At 33.3% G+C, this 20,721-nt stretch overlaps 2 protein-coding genes across 3 annotated transcripts; one reads left to right on the top strand and one right to left on the bottom strand.

The window, feature by feature from the left end:
* Window positions 1-1,455: 1,455 nt before the first annotated feature.
* Window positions 1,456-6,724, top strand: ADA2B (ADA2 2B). 2 transcript variants are annotated; one of them, XM_028077606.2, is made up of 13 exons: window positions 1,456-1,842; window positions 2,113-2,168; window positions 2,870-3,048; window positions 3,330-3,395; window positions 3,519-3,644; window positions 3,732-3,807; window positions 4,093-4,153; window positions 4,228-4,286; window positions 4,388-4,489; window positions 4,888-5,110; window positions 5,579-5,789; window positions 5,963-6,235; window positions 6,354-6,724. In XM_028077606.2, exons 1-13 carry the CDS (start codon window positions 1,790-1,792, stop codon window positions 6,543-6,545), a joined length of 1,677 nt encoding a protein of 558 aa, XP_027933407.1. In that variant the 5' UTR covers window positions 1,456-1,789; the 3' UTR covers window positions 6,546-6,724. The 2 variants fall into 2 exon arrangements, with proteins under 2 accessions (XP_027933407.1, XP_027933406.1); XM_028077605.2 differs by having other exon boundaries at window positions 4,382-4,489.
* Window positions 6,725-7,922: 1,198 nt separating this feature from the next.
* Window positions 7,923-17,197, bottom strand: LOC114188137 (uncharacterized). The gene is made up of 6 exons (XM_028076683.2): window positions 16,237-17,197; window positions 11,065-11,159; window positions 10,853-10,969; window positions 9,330-10,121; window positions 8,970-9,186; window positions 7,923-8,840 (listed from the first exon to the last, which is right to left on the bottom strand). Exons 1-6 carry the CDS (start codon window positions 16,532-16,534, stop codon window positions 8,278-8,280), a joined length of 2,082 nt encoding a protein of 693 aa, XP_027932484.1. The 5' UTR covers window positions 16,535-17,197; the 3' UTR covers window positions 7,923-8,277.
* Between the last annotated feature and the right edge of the window lie 3,524 nt (window positions 17,198-20,721).

Here is a 20,721-nt window from a genome sequence, read left to right as displayed (position 1 = left end):
CGATCTGTTTAATTATACCAATATACAACCTCCAACTCTCTTACAACGGCTCCATATAACTTGCGATGCAAATAACTTAGAACACCATTTTGCGACCTTGATTTGCCAACTATATTTTTATCAAGGTAATATTCTACATTATACATAAAAATAAACATTATTATATATCATGGTATATTAGTTATAACACGTAATGAAAGAAAAATTAATCACGGTTGTGGTAGAATTATAAGCTTTTATATGCCACTTAAAGATTTACATAAAGGGATAGAAAAATAAAATAAAAAGTTTTGCATATAACGAATCATCGTTACCGTATTTTCCTTTTTATTATTGACATAGTAGATTTTATTTTCACCCTTTATTTAGCTAAACAAAACAATATATCACATCAAATAAGATTGTCATTGATATTTGAGTAAATATTTTTATATTTCGTATGCTTAATAAGGGACAGACATCCTACAAAACGATTAGGATAGATAATATTTTTAATCTCTAAAATTTCAAGTAGTTATCATTTTTAATTTCTGTTAATCTCTTAAATTATGGTTTTAAATTTAAAAAAATAAAATTGAGAGTAAATTAGTTTTCAAACCTAAACCAATATAACACACATTTATCAGTAAGAAATACATAGAATTTTCAATTGATTTACGCATTAACTTTGAATTTCAATATCTCATAGAATTCTCACTTGTAAGTTTGACCATACAAATGTGTAAATCATAATTATTTTTTCATTTATACAATATGATGTTGAAATTATATATATATATATATATATATATATATATATATATATATATAAATACACAGAGAGAATAATGATTTGATTATTTATTTATTGGTTCGATCAAGATATATTAGATGTATTCATTTTAATTATTTATGCATTACAAATGTTATAAATTAAAAATAAAAATTAATTTGATTTAAAAAATGTATAAAAAATTTCTTTTAATAAAATCTCTCTCCATATATATATATATATATATATATATATATATATATATATATATATATAAAATCGTGTAAAGAGATGTTCTCACATATTTACATATGTACATATTTTTTAAATCTTTTTAAATATGTATAATATTATATTAATAAAAAAAATAATATAATATAATTAAATTAATATATAAAATAAAATTATATTTATTAAAAATAAAGTAAAATATATAAAAATTTAAAAAAAAATAACGGTGAATAAATAAAAAATAATAATAACTTTATAAAAGAATAACGATTAATTTTTAAAAATTTAATAAATAATTATATTTTAATATAGTTGTTGGTATAAATATATATATATATATATATATATATATAAATATATATATATATATATATATATATATATATATATTTATATTTTGATCGAAAAGGTACTGAATCCAAATAATTTTCCTCTAAGTTAGACATAAATATATTAGTTGTAGTTGAAGCAGAATCCTCGTAGCTGAGTTCCGCACAGGCATCATCAAACTCAACTTGGTTTGACCCTACGCAGGGCTAAAACATATCTTTTGTTGCTGTTCTTTTCCACAATTCCCTCTCTCTCGTCCTTTTTTCACTGCATTTTAGCGCCCAATACAAAAACCACATACAAATCCTCAGGGCCAACACAGAAGTTTCCATATTTATAAAAGTTCCCACCTCAATTCTAATCACAAAAATCTAGGGTTTTTTATCTTAAAAAATTATGACTGCTGTCCCTTTTCTTCCATCGTGATCTTCTGCTTCGACAAACTTAAATTCGTTCAGGAGTTCTTGCGGAGAATCAATGGGTCGTTCTCGTGGGAATTTTCATCACGCGGATGAGGACCCCAACCAGAGGTTTCTCTCTTTCAATTTTTCTTCTTCTTATCTTTACCTGATTATACTTAACGATTTTAGTCCTTGGTCCAAATGTAATTCTCGTTGTAAGAGAACGGATGACAATTACAATTGAAGCTTGATATGTTCTTGAATGTGTATAACTGATCGCAAATACAGTGAAATGCTATGCTTATTTTACACTTTGATGCTCAACTAAATCTTTCTTTGCTCCCTTTCCTTTTTTCCCATCGTGTTCTATCTGTTTAATTGGTTTTTTTGGCTCTGTAGATCAAGGAGAAAAAAGAATGCCGCCAGTGGAGAAAACTCTGAATCTGGAGCTGCAGGTAATTTTTTGCACTATTCTGCAGTATCTGGATAAGTTTGATCCTTCAATGTACTATGAAGTTATAGGGTTTATGTAAAAAAGGTGAGGTTCCCAGGGTTGTTTGATTGTGTGAAAATACATTAGAGCACACCTATTTATCTCCTCGCGGATTTGCATGGAAATTGCACAGTATCAATGGGTATGAATAATTCATAATTATGATTGATCAATTGCAAATTCTTCATAAGAGACAAATTTATATACATAGCCTATCTCACTTAATGGGTTTCCATGTATGTACCAGTACTACATATTCACAATGGGTGTATTATGATGTACTTATGTTGAACACTGTAGGTTTGTTACTTCAGTGTCACTGAAAGAACTTTTAAATTATGTTTTCAAACTTCATCAAATACAAAGTCTTATTTCTCAATGCACCTGCCCAATAGTCTTTTTGCTGAAGATATCATGTATGTGTGGCCTGAATTTCTCTTTTCATTTAAAATAAAGGACACTAGAAGAAAGGTTGTGTTGTGATTTGTTATGGTTGTTCTGGAAGGCTCGTGGAATGTCTGATAGGTTAAAGAAACCAAATTAATTGTTTTTCAGACATGTAAAACTATAGCTGCAGTAGTTACTTAGACCTTAAATTTCCTTGTTGGTTCATGAATATTGATGTTTGAAAATATATATTTTTTTGGTTTTCACATGAACTAGGTCAAGGAGCAGGAGAAGGGAAAAAGGCTCTGTACCATTGCAATTATTGTAATAAAGATATAACTGGAAAAATCCGTATTAAGTGTGCCATGTGCCCAGATTTTGACTTGTGTATAGAGTGCTTTTCCGTTGGAGCTGAGGTGACACCTCACAAAAGCAACCATCCTTACAGGGTTATGGTCAGTTACCATTAATCTTCCATCTTTTTGTTCAATGCTTTCTTAATTTAAAGATTTTTTATTACTGAGAAAGTTGTGTTATTTTTCGTGCTAAACTGCTACTTGATCTGTCTGACTGTCTCTGATAGATTACAGGATCACTCACTTAAATTTCATTGGAGTTTGTTCTGAAAATGTTTTGTTACCTTGTGTAAAATATGATTTAGATTTGTGAGAGTTTATCTTTAAATGAGTGTCCCCAACTGTTAAGAAAATTGTGTTATGTGATTCTATTTTGACAGGACAATTTGTCTTTCCCTCTTATTTGCCCAGACTGGAACGCAGATGATGAAATTTTGCTGCTAGAGGTACTTCAAATTTATTTTCTAGGAGTAAAGATAACTAGTGGTTTGAAACTGTAAAGCTTGTGTTCCAACAATATATCTCTTATTTGTATTGGATCTTTTGAGCGATAATTTTTTTGATTTTAGGGAATCGAAATGTATGGCTTGGGAAACTGGACAGAAGTCGCTGAGCATGTTGGAACCAAAAACAAAGAGTCATGCATCGAACACTATAAGAACATATACTTGAGCTCCCCATTCTTTCCTGTTCCGGTATGACGGGGCATCAAATGAAGCTGCAATGAATTCTTTTTAATATTTTCAGTGGTATTTTATATCCTGATCTGTTTTATTTTCTAGGACATGTCTCACGTGGTTGGGAAAAACAGAAAAGAACTTCTTGCCATGGCAAAGGGGCAGGGTGAAGACAAGAAAGGTTTGTCAAGATCCATGACATAACACTCATTAATTTCTAATTTAATGTCACTTGTATAGTATGTTTACCACTTCTTTTAGATGACATGAACTTGCTTCCTTCTACTTAAGTTTTTATGTACAAATAATAATGCCTGAATGCTTACAGCAGATTGTCTTAATATAAATGTACCGAATGACTCTGATTATTTTGCATGATTGATATGTGGTTTCTAATTATTTTGCATGATTGATAGGTTTTTGTGTTTTAGTGACATTTTCATATCTATTGGTCACTTTGACACAGGAATTTCCATGGGGGATCTTAGTTTAAAGGCAGAATCTCCCTTCTCTCCATCTAGAGCCAAGTAAGACTGTCATTTTTATATGCTTCGTCTCTCTTCTTTATACTATATTTTCTAACGTCTATTTGTTGATTCAGGGTTGAAGATTCACATAAAGCTGGCACTGCTAATCGTTTGTCTTCCAATTTGAATTCAGGTAAAGCAAAATAAGTTTAGAGCTAATTAGTTAACCATGCATCGACTTGCCCATTTTCATATTCTTTGGATCCCTATCTTGTTTATATATGGAAGAGTCAGATTCTGGTCCCTCGGGTAACACACACTCTGCCGCTGGTGCTAACCAAAAGGCATCTAATGTGGCCAGGGGAAAAGGTGGTCCTGGAGTCATTAAAATGGAAGGTATGCATCTTTGTGTTTGGTTCTTTGTCCTCGTTGATTTTTAATAAATTTTATCCTTTTGAATTTCACTTCCATCGAAAAACTTAAAACCAACTTCTTGGAATAACACCTTTTACTTTTATTCGTATAAAAGAGAGCTGAAAGATTTGTGTGGCATATTTTTCAACCATAACAATAACTTATATTTGATGAAATGAAGCAGTTCTTCCGTTACTAGTATAACTACAACTAAGATTTTGTGTATGCTGAACTAACATAAATGGGAACATTTCTTGCTTTAAACTCTTGACACTTCTGTATCTTTTTCTTCACGTAGTTTAATTTTCTATCATGCATGTTCTTTGAGGAAATTAATGACACTCTGATGTATTAAATTTACTAGTCTGTATTATTGGCAGATTCTCAGATAGACAGAGATTTTGGAGGAAAGAAGCCAACTTCCTCAGGAAATGAAGGCCCTTCTTTGGTAGAATTGAGTGGTTACAATGCTAAAAGACAAGAATTCGATACTGAGTATGATAATGATGCTGAACAACTACTCGCTGAAATGGAATTTAAGGATACTGACTCTGAGGAAGAGCGAGAGTTGAAATTACGTGTATTGCGTTTATATTCAAAGAGGTAAATAACTAATTTAATTAATTTTTATGTTTTTTTTAATCACGGTCAACTATTATTTTATTAATGTTATTAGGATGCTGTCATAAATGGATGCAATGAATGTATTATGTATAAGGATAATGTGCATATTCCATATGACGACACACTTATTTTAAGAATAGTATCATAATCGAAGCATGACAAATAATGTATTTAAAAAATGTATAAAAATTCTTAAAACACAATAAATGTATGACTGTAATCGGATCAATCCAAATTAAACTCACATTTCTTTGACATTATCAGATAGAGTTATAAATCATTGTCATCACACAAGCTTTGTGCTTCCTATGCTTTGATACTTCATCGATACGTATTGGTCATGTATCCTAGAGTATCCTATAGGGATTTGTGAAACAAATGGAAACATCATAGCATCATAGTCTGGATGTATTGACAGTAATAATTTTTATTCTATAATTGTTGCAGGCTTGATGAAAGAAAACGGAGGAAGGATTTCATACTCGAAAGAAATTTGTTATACCCAAATCCATTGGAGAAGGATTTAACACCCGAGGAGAAGGCAATGTGTCGAAAATATGATATATTCATGCGCTTTCATTCTAAGGAAGATCACGATGAGTTGCTTAGAACAATGATCTTTGAGCATAGAAGTTGGAAAAAGATTCAAGAGCTTAAGGTTTGAAACGTGACATTAAATTACTATTAACATTCACTTTTATCGTTCTTTCTCTTGCTTTTTGTCTCTTGGTATAACATTTGTAAAGAATAGAAAAAATTTCATCCCAATCAAGATTGCTGTAGTGAAATTGATACCATGTTAGATTCTAACTGTCAATTTTAACACTGCAGGAAGCCCGGTTAGCCGGTTGCCGCAATTCAGCTGATGCTGAAAAATATATCTCTTTGAAGAGAAAGAGGGAAGCAGAAGAAAATGCTCGAAGGACAAGGACAAAAGAAAGTGCTCAGGTTGGGCCGAGCAATCAGGGTATTCCAAATGCATTGACTTCTCCAGATTCAGCTAGTAAGGATCTGAGTGCAAGACCTGCAGGGCCAGCTACTTCTAGTTCTGTCAATGAGATGGATGCCATAGGATACAGTGGAGCAGATTTGCTTTCTGAAGCGGTAAGCTTCTGGAATTGAGCTGATATAAACTGTAATAGTTATCTAAGTTTATTATAAATGGTTTTGGCCAATTTTTCTTCAATTTTCTGAGGTCTGTTTTGTATGTTCTTCTTGGCAGGAGAAACGTTTGTGCTGTGAGCTAAGATTGTCTCCAGCCACGTATCTAAAAATGCAAGAGCAACTGTCACTGCAAATACTTGCTGGCACTGTGTCTGCAAAATCTGATGCTCATCAATTGTTCAAGTTGGATGCCATAAAAGTTGACAGGGTGTATGATATGCTCATTAAAAAGGGGATCGGTTTACCCTGAGACCTCTTTTGCTTCCTATCTGTAACTTGGAATTAGATTATTCTCTTCTAGCCTCCCATAATTGGAAGTTAGCTTGTATAACAGGATCATAGAAATTTTGCAGTGCTGTATTGTGTTTTATGTAGCTGTATTATGTTTTATGTACTAGATTTATTAATATAAATAATTTTATTATTTTATCTTTCTGATTTTCAAACTGATTTTTTAAAATTTAATAACTATAAAAAAATCACATACTTGTAACAAAATTATAAAAATTCATTTTATATTTACTTTCTATTTTTACATATTTTTTTTTAAATTTAATAAAATTAATTTTTATTTTTTTATTATTGAGATAAAAGTAGACTAGTGTACGTGTTTTTTTTTTTTTTTTAAATAGAAACATATACGACGAAAGCGAAGCCTGTTGTTCAAGTTTTTTTTTTCTTGGTCACAACTATAATCATGAATTAGAAATGTTTGCACACTGAGAATTTGACTACAGGCTTTTAGACTGTCTTAAGTGTTACGAAAATTGTGGCTTATAAAATATTTGAAGTGCCGTGGGTTCAATGACTCCACTTTTATACTGATTGAATGTTTCCATTTATCTAATTAATACCCACTCACTAGGGTAACTTATCACAGTAAAAGAGTTGACCTAATTATTAGGGGTTTCAATTAAGTTAACTTGTATTAAGACTTTGAATCATTTTAAATATGTGGCCTAATTATTTTTCTTTACCAGATTATGAACCTCAATAGCAATAGCATGTGAGAAAAATCCATTAAGGCTATAAAGCATCTAAGGGAATAAAAAAAGACAAGTTTAAAGTGGTGCTCCATTAAATAACATGGATAAGGCATAATAAATAAAATTAAAATAATAACCAAAGAAGAAAAGATTTAAATCTCGAAGTGATTGTGACACTAGTATTGTATTTTAATAGAAGAGAACAAAAATGCCTATTGGAGACAAAAACATTTTTTTTGTAATTGGGAATAAAATGTCACTTTTTTTCTCAGCAAAGGAAAGAAAAATAGAAACTTATTGTTAGTGTGATAATAATAATTTAAACATTTCATAAAACCAATAAGGAATCTTATTTTTAAAATTTCCATTTCTGAAAATGTGGTTTAGTTGAGAATAAACATTTATGGATATCACACTTCTTAATTCTAAAAGGAAAATTTTCCCCATACAATTCCATTCTAATAAATCAATTTAAAAGTGAACTGAGAGATCCATAGTAGTTGGGGTTGAACCAACTTAAGAAAACTCCACTTACACCTAATTCCTCCATTTGCCAGAAAAAACCGGAACCTTACTTAAGAATTCAAATCAGTTACTTCTGGAACGATAATTTAGATATAGAAGAATCTCGACATGGCAGATTTTGTAATTCTGTAATCTTGTAAGATTCATGGTCAAAAGCCAAAACTACTGAATATCATTACAAACTTTACTCATGGGCTAACTCTATAATATGCAGCTTGAACTGATATGTGCAGTTGCGCATCTACCAGCCACATTACCTAAATATGGAGCCTATAGAAGTTGATCTCATGAGCCCAAAAACATAAGCTATAATGCTATACACTACAATTATCCTTAAGTCAGAAACTTCAGAATCATTATCCTCTGCATATGCAACTACCTCAGGGCTTCAAATGGTTTATATACAAGCTCATTCCACCTTCAGGTAAAATCAGGAGAGAAAAAAATTCCCCATTTAGCTTCTATAATATATTATTCATCATGCACTTGTATTGCTTCTGCTGCATCAAGTTTTGGTTCACAACAATCAAAATTTTCCTTACTTGCCTCCCCGTTGTCAACATCATCACCATTGACATTATCATCATCCTCAGTTTCATCATCACTGCCGCTACAAGAGTTATTGTCCTTGTGTTCATTGAAGGTCAGAATTGTCTTCACAGCTTTGTCAGCTTCATCACAGCCACCACCAGAGTTATCCTTGTCCTCATGAATGGCATAGAGTGGCTCCCTCAGAGTTATTCCCTTCATATTTTCCAGATCAACAGGGATTTCCAAACCAGACGATTCTGGCTCAACCTTCTTAGAAAGTTCAACTTTGGGAATTGATGATGATTTACTTTCTAAAGCAGAGCAATCAGACATGGATCCAACCACCACTGCAGAATTAGCTGACATCCCGATGCTGGACCTGACATTTGAAGTTAAATAAGTGCAAATGTCAGGCTTTCCTCGTATATCAATCCATCTGTTATTGATCCAATCTCGGGAAATCCGAATGTTCTTCTGATCGACCTTCAGGAACCTCTCTTCACCTAATGAGAAAGTCATAACTACCAATTGTCAGACATAAAACCCGAACAAAACATGATTCACAAACTCACGGAGTCCATGAGCCAGTGAACTACATCACAATAATTAAAGAAAAAAAGAATGTATCCTACCAGGGGTATAAACTTGCAGGATTCCATCTCCACTGACATTAACTGCAGTTATGACGCCTTCCCACCATCCATCAGACCACCAGGCATCCACTGCTGCTCCAATCTCAAAAGTACGATCTGAATTGTATTCAGGAGGGCATGACCGGACTGTTAAGCGGCCTGAACATCGCATACCCAATTTATCAGGAGCTGCCACTCTAGATGCAGGGACCCATTCCTAAAAGGGTTAACAACAGGCTGAGAACCATACTTTTCACTAGAAATTTTTTTATATGATTGGACTTCTGTGTCCAAAAATTACTACAATCAGTAGTTCAGCAATGTTGAGATAAAGAAAAGAAAACACAAGCCATTGCATACCTCTAGTTTCTGTGCTCCGTCTATATCAAGCAAATCATCATACTGGACCTTCAGCAGCCTCGCAGACATGCTCAAGATTTTACATCTAAACCAGCATCCTCTAATGCCACTATCTTGACAAAGAACCTCTATCTTAGCACCGACCTGAAAAGACAGTTTAGGCTTTGGTCCAATAACCTTAATACCTACTGTTTTTCTTGATAGTTTTAATTTTAAACTAGGATATTTCAGTCCACATTTTGTCATTTGCAGACCAGGAAAACCCTTCTCAAATATGTGATCCTTAGAACTTCTAATCCTCTTATTGCTGGACCTTAAAGGATCGTCTTGAGTGAAGTTCTCATCATCATCTGTGTGTGACTTTTCAAACTTTGCCTTTCTCTTGGAGAGAATAGGACTATTTAAACAAGAAAGAACAGGCTGGTTACTATACCCACGCAACTTTGTAAGCGTGAAGGGCTTAAGCCTATTGTTTTTAAACTGCCTAAAGCATGTATGGATCTCGGATAAAGATGTATGAGGCACAGCAGCCAGGTATTTCTCATAATGCTTAGGAGTCAAAACAGTGGCAGGACCATTGACACACTCAGCGCTGATCACCTGAACATGAGGTGTGATGAAAACCTCTCCCTCTTGCAGAATCAGCTGTGGAATCACCTGCTTAACTTCCTGACCATGATGAAACCAACGCACCTTCACCTTTTTTTGTCTCTTCTTGTCTTCATACATATCTTCCAAGTAACCAAGATAGTGGTTTTCTTCTTCAGCCATAATATATACAAATGAGTGGACCTAAAATTTAGAAAAAAATAGCTTTAGTATCATAAAAATTAAACAATTCCAAAAACAGAAAAAGTATATGGTACCAAGAAGGTGGGTGGGTGATAAGCACCCAAACACTTGGGTAGCCCACCCTCATAGGCTATCTATTAAGGAGAACCAAAACACTTGAATACTCCATCAAACATCACATATTACTTGATGTGATATCTTGAGAATCATGAAAGTTAAACTCCTTCCAAAAACAGAAAAAGTATATGGTACCAAGAAAGTGGGTGATAAGCACTTGGGGAAGCCACCCTCAAATGCTATCTGTTAAGGAGAACCTAAACACTTAAATACTCCATCAAACATCCCATTTTACTCGATGTGATCTTAAACACCTCATAATACCAAGTCCCTATCAGAGCACTGCCGCCCCTAAGAGCCAAAGTCTTCACCTTCACAACACATTACTTGATGGCATTTCACTCAACTCAACTCCTTGTTGGTCTAAAACCTCCACAGGTAGCCCTTTCCGAGACACTGACAACCAACTTTGTTACTGCTTGATAAGTACTCAAAGTCTTAGGAAACCCATCCTCAAAAGCTAGCTATTTGAGGAATAGGAGAGAACCAAACACTTAAATATTCCACCAAATATCACATACTACATGATATGAGACTTAGGCACCTCATAATACCAAGTCCCTATTAGTGAGGAAAAAATTGAGATGTAATGAAAAACAAAATAATTTTCTCACATTTATGGCTGTTCCGTTCCTACAAAACCCTGAGTAGTGCTTCAGCTGTTTAGCACAAAACCAAGGACTGCCTGACCATTCAATATCCGAACTTTGGAATTTTAGTTTCCTAGAAATCTGCAGTACAAGAAACAAATGCATGGTTAATTAATCAAATGAAGATAGAAGGGAAAATATAGAGAGATGACTTCAATTAGTTGTCATTTCCTTACCATTTTATCAGGTAAAATCTTATTACTAACATTAATTCCAGGCACTAAAATCTTGAGAGATTCATCAGCTTGTGCTAATTCATCCAATTGTACACCTGTGACAGAAAGATTATGGTTGCTTAAAATGTCTTCTTCCCATAACTGCAGAAAAAACAGCTAAAAGTACCTTGTAGAAAAATAAGGACAAGACAAACAACAAAAATATCCACTAGATTAGGGAAAGGAGATTCATCCCGAAAAACAGTAATTCATTTAGCATCAAAAGGGCATAAAGCATTTTATTTGGACCAAGGGATCACATAACCACGTTAAGAGTGTTCAGATTGCCATTTAAGGCTTGCTAAACAGACAATCACACTTTCCAGTGATGAAAACAGAGAAGTAAGGTTTTTGTGTCACTGATGAAAGTTGCGTTGAAGGTAATAGTTAGAAAAACACATCCTAGTGGCATCCAACTCAACTCAGTTTTAATGTTAGTTCATCTTTGGTTCCTTTTAGCAAAATGTTAAAACTATTGGTCTTCTAAGTGTTTATACCTACCTAAAATACTACATAAATCTTACTTTATAGAAATAACAAAAATAGTGAATTGAAATAATTTTCTTCAATAGAAGGTTCTTGTCTTTTTTGGACCTCATAATAGTATTCTAAACAAATATGAAACGGCATGGGATAGCATGAAGTGTAAAGTTCATTAGCATCAATAGAAATTATTTATACATGGAAAAGATGTTCTTAAAACTTATTCAAGAAAAGATTGACATCACCAAACTACCCAACTCAATGCCATAATTGTCTTCATGGTAACACATAAGACCAAAAAAAATTTACCAATTTGTCAATGGATATGCTATCAAATCTTTCTTGCCATGAAAAAATAACTACAGGCTAGGCTCACTTCCAAATTAAAAGAGAAATAGCTTTGTCAGCTCCAACAACCAACTAGCTTTGTAAGAAGCTTGAGTTATATTATACATGTTTCAACTTGAGAGGCAGTGCTAAAGATATGATTTTAAAGGACAAAGCATATTGAAGCTAATTGTAACTTTGTTAGAGAAAAAGTTATATCTGGGAAAATTCTGATGATCACCTAGCATATTATATATATATATATATATATATATATATATATATATATATATATATTCACCAAGGGAGTCCTTGGATTAACTACATATGTGAAAAGCTTGGTACATATGACCTATATGCTCCAACTTGAGGAGAGTGTTAGAATACTATAGATATAGTAAATGATGATATTAGGATATTAGCCTAAAATAGGGTAACTAAATATTCTGTAATTCCATTGTGGTCGTCAACACTCATATTTCATCATATGCCTTCTTGTTTTCTCTCTTCTCAATAGGTACTTTCATTGAGAGTCAGGCTAAGGTAAGGGTTACATATAGGCTACATTAAGGTGCAAACTGAATATTGATAGGACACTAAAATTGTCAAATAGAAAAACCTACCATTGAGTAGTGTCAATAGAGTGAAAGTTGTTATGGATTTAAAGAGGGTGGCAATGTTAGGCATTCTACATTAAGTAGCATAAATCACTTCATGTAGTGCTTCGGTCCTGAGACTCTTCCACCCAATAACCTAGTTTTTCTAGTTGGACTCCTCATTAAGAGCACTTGGGGAGAGCTAACCCAAAACACAAATCTATTAGGTGGAAGAGCCTCAAATACAACATTAAGTAGTTCATTCTACTCAATAAGGAGCGTCCAACAAAGGTCACCGATCTTCAAATTGAGTCATGTTATGCCTAAATGTTAATGGTGGAGTGGCTCAAATCACAGTAGTCTACAAGATTTGCTAATGCAATGTCAAATATGGTACTAGAGATAGTTTCCCCCCTGACAAAGTGCCATTTCAAGCTCATATATAGAGGGTAACATTGAAAAATAAAGCAATTTGAAGTTGATCCATTTAAGGTTTTCCTTAGCCTCTGTACTTCAGAACCCTCTACTGCACTTGTCTGCAAGTTTATATAACCACACTATTCCTTACTGCTACGCAGCACTTTCTAGCCCTTTTTTTGGCATTGAGACTTTGTTCTCACTGGTTTACAAATATCAATCTCTTTCCAGATTAATTTTAGGCATTTTCTTCATTGTTGTAAGCAGTCCTCCGCCATTTCAATCTTATTTCTACTTCTTTCTTATAGAGACCTCATTTTGATTAGATATATGATCAAATTATATAAATGGCTACAGACCTCATCTTCCAAATTGATTATGTAGGATTGAGTTAGGCCTAAACACATTAGCTAAGATGGTACCAAAATCTATCCTAAAAAGGTTTCTGGGGTCTACCATTTCAAATTTGAGATTTCCAGTATTCGACGTGAAAGGATGTGTGAAAGATCCACATTGGCGGGAGATATAATTGAATTATTATAGTGCATAGGTGCATTCAAACATTATTTTTCAGATTAGGCTTAAGCCCTCTTTTAAGACTTTCTACTAAATTCTATCTTCAGTCTCTTTAAAAATGTTGAAGCAACAATGATTATTAACTTTAGGTGATTTTTCTTTATTTTTTAGTATAAGTTTATGCCTAGTTGTTTAGGCTCGAAATAGTGGCCATCCTGTTGTCCCTCGATTTTTTTGGGGGTTCACCACACCATGCTACTAGTTGGGATTGACTACTGAGGTATTGTACAAGTAAACCAAGAATAAGTAGACCACAAGACTTGTATTAAGTTGTCATGAAATATATATATATATATATATATATATATATATATATATATATAGTATGAGTGGTTTGTCAACCCTAGAACCCTAATTCTTTTATTATTATTAGCTATATCTTCTTCAGTCTATCACAACTTACAAGGCTGGTGCCTTTTTCTGCCTTGCTTCATAATGGAAGCAAGCAATTCAAGCCATAAGGCCAGATTAAGTCTCTAAACAACGTTTTTCTAACCATAAGTGCAACTATAAATAATATTATAATGTATTAATACAATACCTGATAAGTCATGTTTTCAAGAAAGGAAAGAGAACAATAATTACATAAGTAAAATTACAAGCCACTAACCAGAATAACAAGCCAATCACAACTACTCTCATATTTATTCACTTAACATGAAAAACCTCAATGACAAATGTTAGCATGGCGATAACTAGTCATCCTTAGTAACTTATTAGGAAAAGTAACATAAATTCCATTAAATTTGCACTTAAGCAATTCAAATAAAATATTTGATATGGTATTGCCACTATTTTAAAATAAACCAATTTACTCAATTTTAACAAATCTTAAAGATCTTTAATTTCCAAAATAATTCACCCATTATTGTAATTCCTTGATACATCCGAAGGCTACATCCCACAAATAAGGCCATTATTGTAAATAACTGTAATGTAAGTGGTCATGCAGGGAAGAATAACAGGAGTTGACAAAATTCCTTGAAAAGATAACTCAAGGGAAGTGCTTTTCCGTTATTAATCAAAATAAGTCTAAAAGCTTTCTGAAAAAAATACAGGACAAACGGTTACAGATGAAAAAGATAATGACAATGCACACAGTAACTTCCATTAGGTGTCAATAAAAACCTTCACTTTAAAATTCCGTGAGCCAAACCATGCACACAGTAACTTCCAACACATGCATCCACATTTACTATTTCACAGAAACAAAAATAATCCAAAACAATAAAAAGATGTGATTGCATGCTGAAAACCTAACTACTGCATGTGAAACGGACAATTCCACCGAAACAAACAAGTGAGTTAGTTGACGTGACATGCAACCAAGAATGACATAACCCATATAACTCAGGGCAGACTTGACCAAATTCCTTTAATAGATAAATTCATAAGGGTAATTGTGCGGTCAATCAGACCAAGCCTTGTAGCTTTCCAGCATCAATATGAGACACCAGTCATTTTATAACCAACAACTAAAAACAACCAAGCTATTTCTTCATTAATCAGAACAAGTTTTGTCGCTTTCCAATGTCGGTGATACAAGACACCAGTTTATGACCTACTACAACTAACAAAAACCAAGCCATTATGCAATTAATCAGCAAAATATAGCACAAGCTTTACCAGATTCCTTTAATAGATAAATTCGTATGAAGTAAAGCTGTGCAATTAATCAGAACAAGCCTTGTAGCTTTCTGGCATTGATACAAGACATCGATCTGTTCATAACTATTAACTAAAGACAACCAAGCTATTTCTTGATTAATTAGAACAAATTTTGTCGCTTTCTGGTGTCGGTAGTACAAAGACATCAGTTTATTACCTACTAAATCTAACAACAACTAAGTCATTATGCAATTAATCAGCACAATATAGCACAGGCTTTACCAAATTCCTTTAATAGATAAATTCATAAAAAACAAAGTTGTGAGATTAAGCAGAACAAGTCATGTAGCTTTCCGGTGTAGGCGGTCTGTAACTAACAACTAAAAACAACCAAACTATCTCTTGATTAATCAGAACAAGTTTTGTCACTTTCTGGTGTCAGTAGTAAAGACACCAATTTATTTCCTACTAAAACCAACAACAACCAAGCCATTATGCAACTAAACAGAACAATATAGCACAGGCTTTAACAAATTCCTTTAATAGACAAACTCGTTCAAAGCAAAGTTGTGCGATTAATCAGAACAAGCCTTGTAGCATGTCAACACCAAGCAGTTTATAACTGACAGCTATAAACAACCGACCTATCTCTTGATTAATCAAAATAAGTTTTGTCACTTTCTCGTGTGGCACAAGACACCATTTTATGACCTACTACAACTAACAACAACCAAGCCACCATGCAATTAATCAGCACAGGTCTTGTAGCTCTCAGGTGTTAGTGCATGACTAAATTTTACTACCAACAACCAAGCCTGCCATCAGGCTGGGTAGGTTTGAAACTGCAGTACCAGTTGATATTGCAGGAAATTTGGAGCAAATGAGACCCAATTGCTGTCCTGGTGATCACAAAATCCTTATTGTTGTAGCTGGAATAACAGACCTTAGTGACAAGCCATTTTTTTCAAAACATTAGGGAATAACAAAACATACAATCTCCCTGGTAAAACTCTACAACAAGAGACCATGCACACAGTAGTAAGTAACATTCAGCACATGCATACACAATGAACATTCCATAGAACCATACAAATCACCCATAGAACACTCACAAGAGCCAAACTACCTGCATGGTGTGACCGATTCCTGGAGACCAAACAAGTAAGCCAGTCAACAACCTCACGCCGCGCCCTCCACTTGCAGGCATTGATTGGCTGTGTGGATCCATAGGCCTGCAAGAAATGGTCAGGGACAACATACATCATGTGCCTCACACTCCTCTCGGTCCCCACAACGGCCAGCACCGAATTCCCCAACGCATCCTTCAGATAGAAGTGAATCACTCGGTTCCCACGCTCCTGGCATATCACCTGCTCCTCCCACGCCACAAAAACACCCCCACCACCTACCTCCCCACCAGACATTCTCAAACCTACCACAGTCAGTTCCTCTACCAACGCAAATTGGACTAGGAAAAACCCTAACACAAACCACCACCCCCTAACTCAACCATCCCACAGCACCAAAACCAGTAAAAATACAGCAATTAAAAAAAAAAAACTAAACCGCAACGCAAAAGGGATCAAGTTCTGGAGAGAGAGTGAAACATCACCGCCAGAAATTAAAGAGTAAAACGAAGTGAGAGGAGCCCGGGAGTGAAGTCAAACAATGCCCAGCAAAAGGAGGAAAAGACGAGGAAAAAACACAAATGTTAGAGCGCATTCAAGGGAGTGTGCAATAACTAGGAGTGTGACCAGGTTTGTGTGTTTACGTGTGTCTGTGACGAAGGTTTTGGTGGGTGGGACCAGGTGGTTTCAATGGAGGGGTGAGTGAGACGACCCAGATAACAAACAAAACAAAAACAAGAAAAAAAAAAAAAGCTTTAAACTCTTGGGGAGGGGTTAGAGTATATGGTTGGGTCCCTTTGAGTGGGGAGAAAAAATGGGTAATGGAGCAGACAAAGAGAGAGACAGAGTTGAAACTGCTCTGCTATTGCTGCTGCTACCAAGTAACCTCTCTCTTCTCTTCTTCTGTTTCTGTGCCATGTGTTGTGAATCAGTGGGTTGAGAGAGGAAGAGAAAGGAGGAAGAGAAGAACTGTGAGGGTATTGTGGGAATTATGGTTGTTTTTTCCTTGAGGGATATTCGGGTGTTGCGACTACATTGTACCCACTGACACGTGTCTTTCTATTTGACTACCTTTTCTCCCTCCATCATGCCCATGCTGTTGCTTGTAGTTGTGTCCTATCTATACGACCGGTACTAAGATAAATTTGGTTATGTTTTCTCATTGTCAAGTTTTCCATCTTAATTTTCTCTTTCTGTGTCGTTTTGATGTTCTTAGTGAAGGTGACTCCCACTCAGAACAGAGAGGGTTGTAGAAATAGTCTACAAAATAGGTTTACACTTGTAGAAAGTCCCAACTTAAAGTTAAAAATTAAAAAAAAATAATTATATATATATATGAAAATATTATTTTTTGTAATCGAAAAGTGAGAATCATTGACTTGGAATGATCATATTGAAACATATTGAAAGTGAACGACTCTTGTTAGATAAAGTATTATTTACTGGTAAAATTTATCATCAGATCCGTGTTTACATCAAAATGTATTTGAAAGGTTTAATATTATAGCAGCACATTCTTTATTACTGTCATTAGTGAGAGTTTATTGAAAATTAATTGTAATTTCTTGTAGTCCTTGTTTGATGGATATCTTTTATGACTTTATAATTTTATCTATTTTAATCTGTAGTATATGTTGTTTAAATTCTGTTTTTAAATTAGAGTTGTATGGTTTATTGAATCACTTCAAAATCTCTTAAATATTTATAGATAATTTTGTTAAGGTTAGTTATTATATTTATTATTAGTTTTGGAACTCCAAATTTTATTTTTAAAATACACTTGAAAGAATTTATACTTAATCAACATTTAAAATAATATGAGATTATTAAATGTATTAAAGTAGTTTTAAAATAATATGGATTAACCTTTTGTTTGAAAATTATAGTAAGAAATTCATACATTTCATTATTTAATAATGTTTGATATGATTAACATATAAAGAGAGTATGTAGGCTCCTCAGTTAACTAACACAGAATAAACAAAAACAATACAAATACTTTAAAATAGATGTAACATTTTTATGTGCGAAAATGTTCAAATACCTCATCATTTAAAAAAAATTACACTTTATTGATAGATATAACATATTTAAACATAACTTATATTTATCTCTGTAACGACTGAATTCAAACTTCATCCATCGTAGAGATAGATATGCCCTTAATCACTTCTTTCACCTACAAATTAACTACTGTTTTAACTATTTAACTAAAAGATATTTTTAAAAATAAATATTTAAAAATATAAATATGTTAATTTACTTTTAATTTAGAAAAAAAAAAAACTCTATACATCTTTACTATTTATTTATTTAATGTCAAACTTGAAGATCAACATTCGTAGAAATATTATATTATAAAGATAAAGATAAAGTTCTTTTGTAAACCATTATGACATTTCTAATAAAAATTACTTATAATAGTTATTTATAAATAAAGATATTCATTTTATGTGATTCACACATATAAAATTCTTTGAAATTAAAGAAAGTTATTAACAACTTTCTTTAAATTTAATTAACCATGTATATATATGACTTATATTAAAATAATTATTTAATCATTAGAGATGTTTATATTTATCATTATGTTTTCCTATATTTCTTCATTATGATTCTAATCTAAAAATATATGCACATTTTTATTAAATTTTAAATAAATAATTACTTTTCCCAAATTTTAAATAAAAATAATATCAATATTTATTGTATTTTCATTTTATTTAGAAATCGGTAGAAATGATTGTGCAATATGATTATATAAAAACAATCGATAGGAATTGTTCTTACAGGGATCTTGTGTGTGAATATTTGAACAAGTACCAAAATTTTAGTAAATTGAAAAATATTGATGTATGTTTCTGAGGACTGAAAGGGTTGGAACACATGGGAATATCTATTTAAAAGACTCTTTGACACTCAAATACCTTTTATCTTTTAAAGTAAGAGATAATGAGTATGAGAGATTGAACATCTGGACAAGTGGCGAAATTTGAGTGGATTGGAGAATCCTGATGTGTGTATGCTCCTCAAGGTTGGAACACAAGGGAACATTCACCTGCAAAAAACTTTTTGACACTCAAGTTAGTAGTAAGAAAGTTTGAATCTTTTAGGGTAAGAGATAATAAGTATGAGAGAGAGAGTGTATAATAGTTGTGTGATAAAAATATATAATATAAATAGAATAACAAATAATATAAACAAATATGACATTAATGTTATATAACATGATATATACCAAATATGCTGTAAATATATAATATTAAGGAATACCATGACATAATCAAACTACCGATATTTAGTCATATATACGATTAATATATGAATATTTGCACCTACAAATATATCTCATAATATCTTCTAATCACTCTAGGTTGGTAAAACTGAATGAGTTTTATTGAGCTGCATCACTTAGCATATTTGTTGAGTAAGGTATTTACGTATGGCCTCAAGCTCGGAAGTTTGATTAGTGTAAATGAAATATTTCTTGCGGCTGTGACTGGCTTTTTAGCCGAGTTGTAGTCGGCTTTATGTTTGCAGGTGGATTGGCCGTTTTGTCAGATTGTGGATGGTCGTCTTTGACCAATGATGTTATCTTAAGCGTATGGAATTATTGACTTTGGCAGGATCTGATGCCGCTTATCTGAGCAAGCTTTATGTTGCCGACTTATACAAGCTTTATGTGTGCTGCAGACTTAGGCAAACTTGGGTGTCGCCTTCTCGAGCTTAATTTAATGTTACCGTCTAGTAGGCCAAGGTGTCGCTTGAGCGGCTTAACTTGTGTTACAATCTAGATAGCTCAAGGGTCACGTTTATGGGCTTGTGTTGACACCAGGTAACTCGGGTGCCACATTTTATGGGTTTGCTATCGTTTAGATAACTCAGTGTCTCAAGGACTTTGCTTAGGTTATTGTCTAAGTATCTCAATGACTTGTTTGGAGTTTTCATTTATGTTACCGTTTGGATAACTCAGTGCCTCATTTGAGAGATTTGCTTATGTTATTGTCTAAGTAACTTGGTACCTCATTTGGAGGGCTTCAATTTAACTTGGTGCCTCGCTTGGGTGCTTTTCATTAATGTTATTTATCTAAGTAACTTGGTGTCTCGTCCGGAAGACTTCTCATTAATGCTACTTGTCTAAGTAACTTGTTGCCTCGTTTGGAGGGCTTTTCGTTAATGTTACTTGTTTCAAGTAACTTGGTGCGCTTGTTTAAAGTAGTTTGGTGTCTTGCCTAAAGGATTTTTATTTTAATGTTATTAGTCTAAGTAACTCAATGCCTCGCCTTGAGGACTTTTGTTTAATATGACTAGTTTATGTAATTCAGTGCCCTACTTGGATGCCAAATGTTCTTACCGAGAACTTGAGGCGAACCTTTAGACAAGTGACATGATCTTGATGATTTTGATAGACTTAAGATCTTTTTGTAAGAAATAATGAATATACGAGAGTGTGTGTTTTCTCTGAGTAATACTAGTAGTATTTA

Source organism: Vigna unguiculata, chromosome 6 (assembly GCF_037176805.1).
Source record: "Vigna unguiculata cultivar grain cowpea cultivar isolate G323 ecotype 2 chromosome 6, ASM3717680v1, whole genome shotgun sequence".
Lineage (NCBI taxonomy): Eukaryota > Viridiplantae > Streptophyta > Magnoliopsida > Fabales > Fabaceae > Vigna > Vigna unguiculata.
This window is presented reverse-complemented; position numbering and strand designations above follow the sequence as displayed.

Bases quoted from the DNA above. Each gene is read 5' to 3' on its own strand.
- ADA2B (XM_028077605.2), top strand. From the start codon at position 1,790: ATGGGTCGTTCTCGTGGGAATTTTCATCACGCGGATGAGGACCCCAAC. The intron at 3,049-3,329 runs GTCAGTTACCAT...CTATTTTGACAG, and splicing joins ACCATCCTTACAGGGTTATG to GACAATTTGTCTTTCCCTCT. The intron at 4,490-4,887 runs GTATGCATCTTT...TATTATTGGCAG, and splicing joins TGGAGTCATTAAAATGGAAG to ATTCTCAGATAGACAGAGAT.
- LOC114188137 (XM_028076683.2), bottom strand. From the start codon at position 16,534: ATGTCTGGTGGGGAGGTAGGTGGTGGGGGTGTTTTTGTGGCGTGGGAG. The intron at 10,122-10,852 runs GTGAGAAAATTA...TCTAAATTTTAG, and splicing joins GGAACGGAACAGCCATAAAT to GTCCACTCATTTGTATATAT. The intron at 9,187-9,329 runs GTATGCAATGGC...TAACCCTTTTAG, and splicing joins ACGGAGCACAGAAACTAGAG to GAATGGGTCCCTGCATCTAG.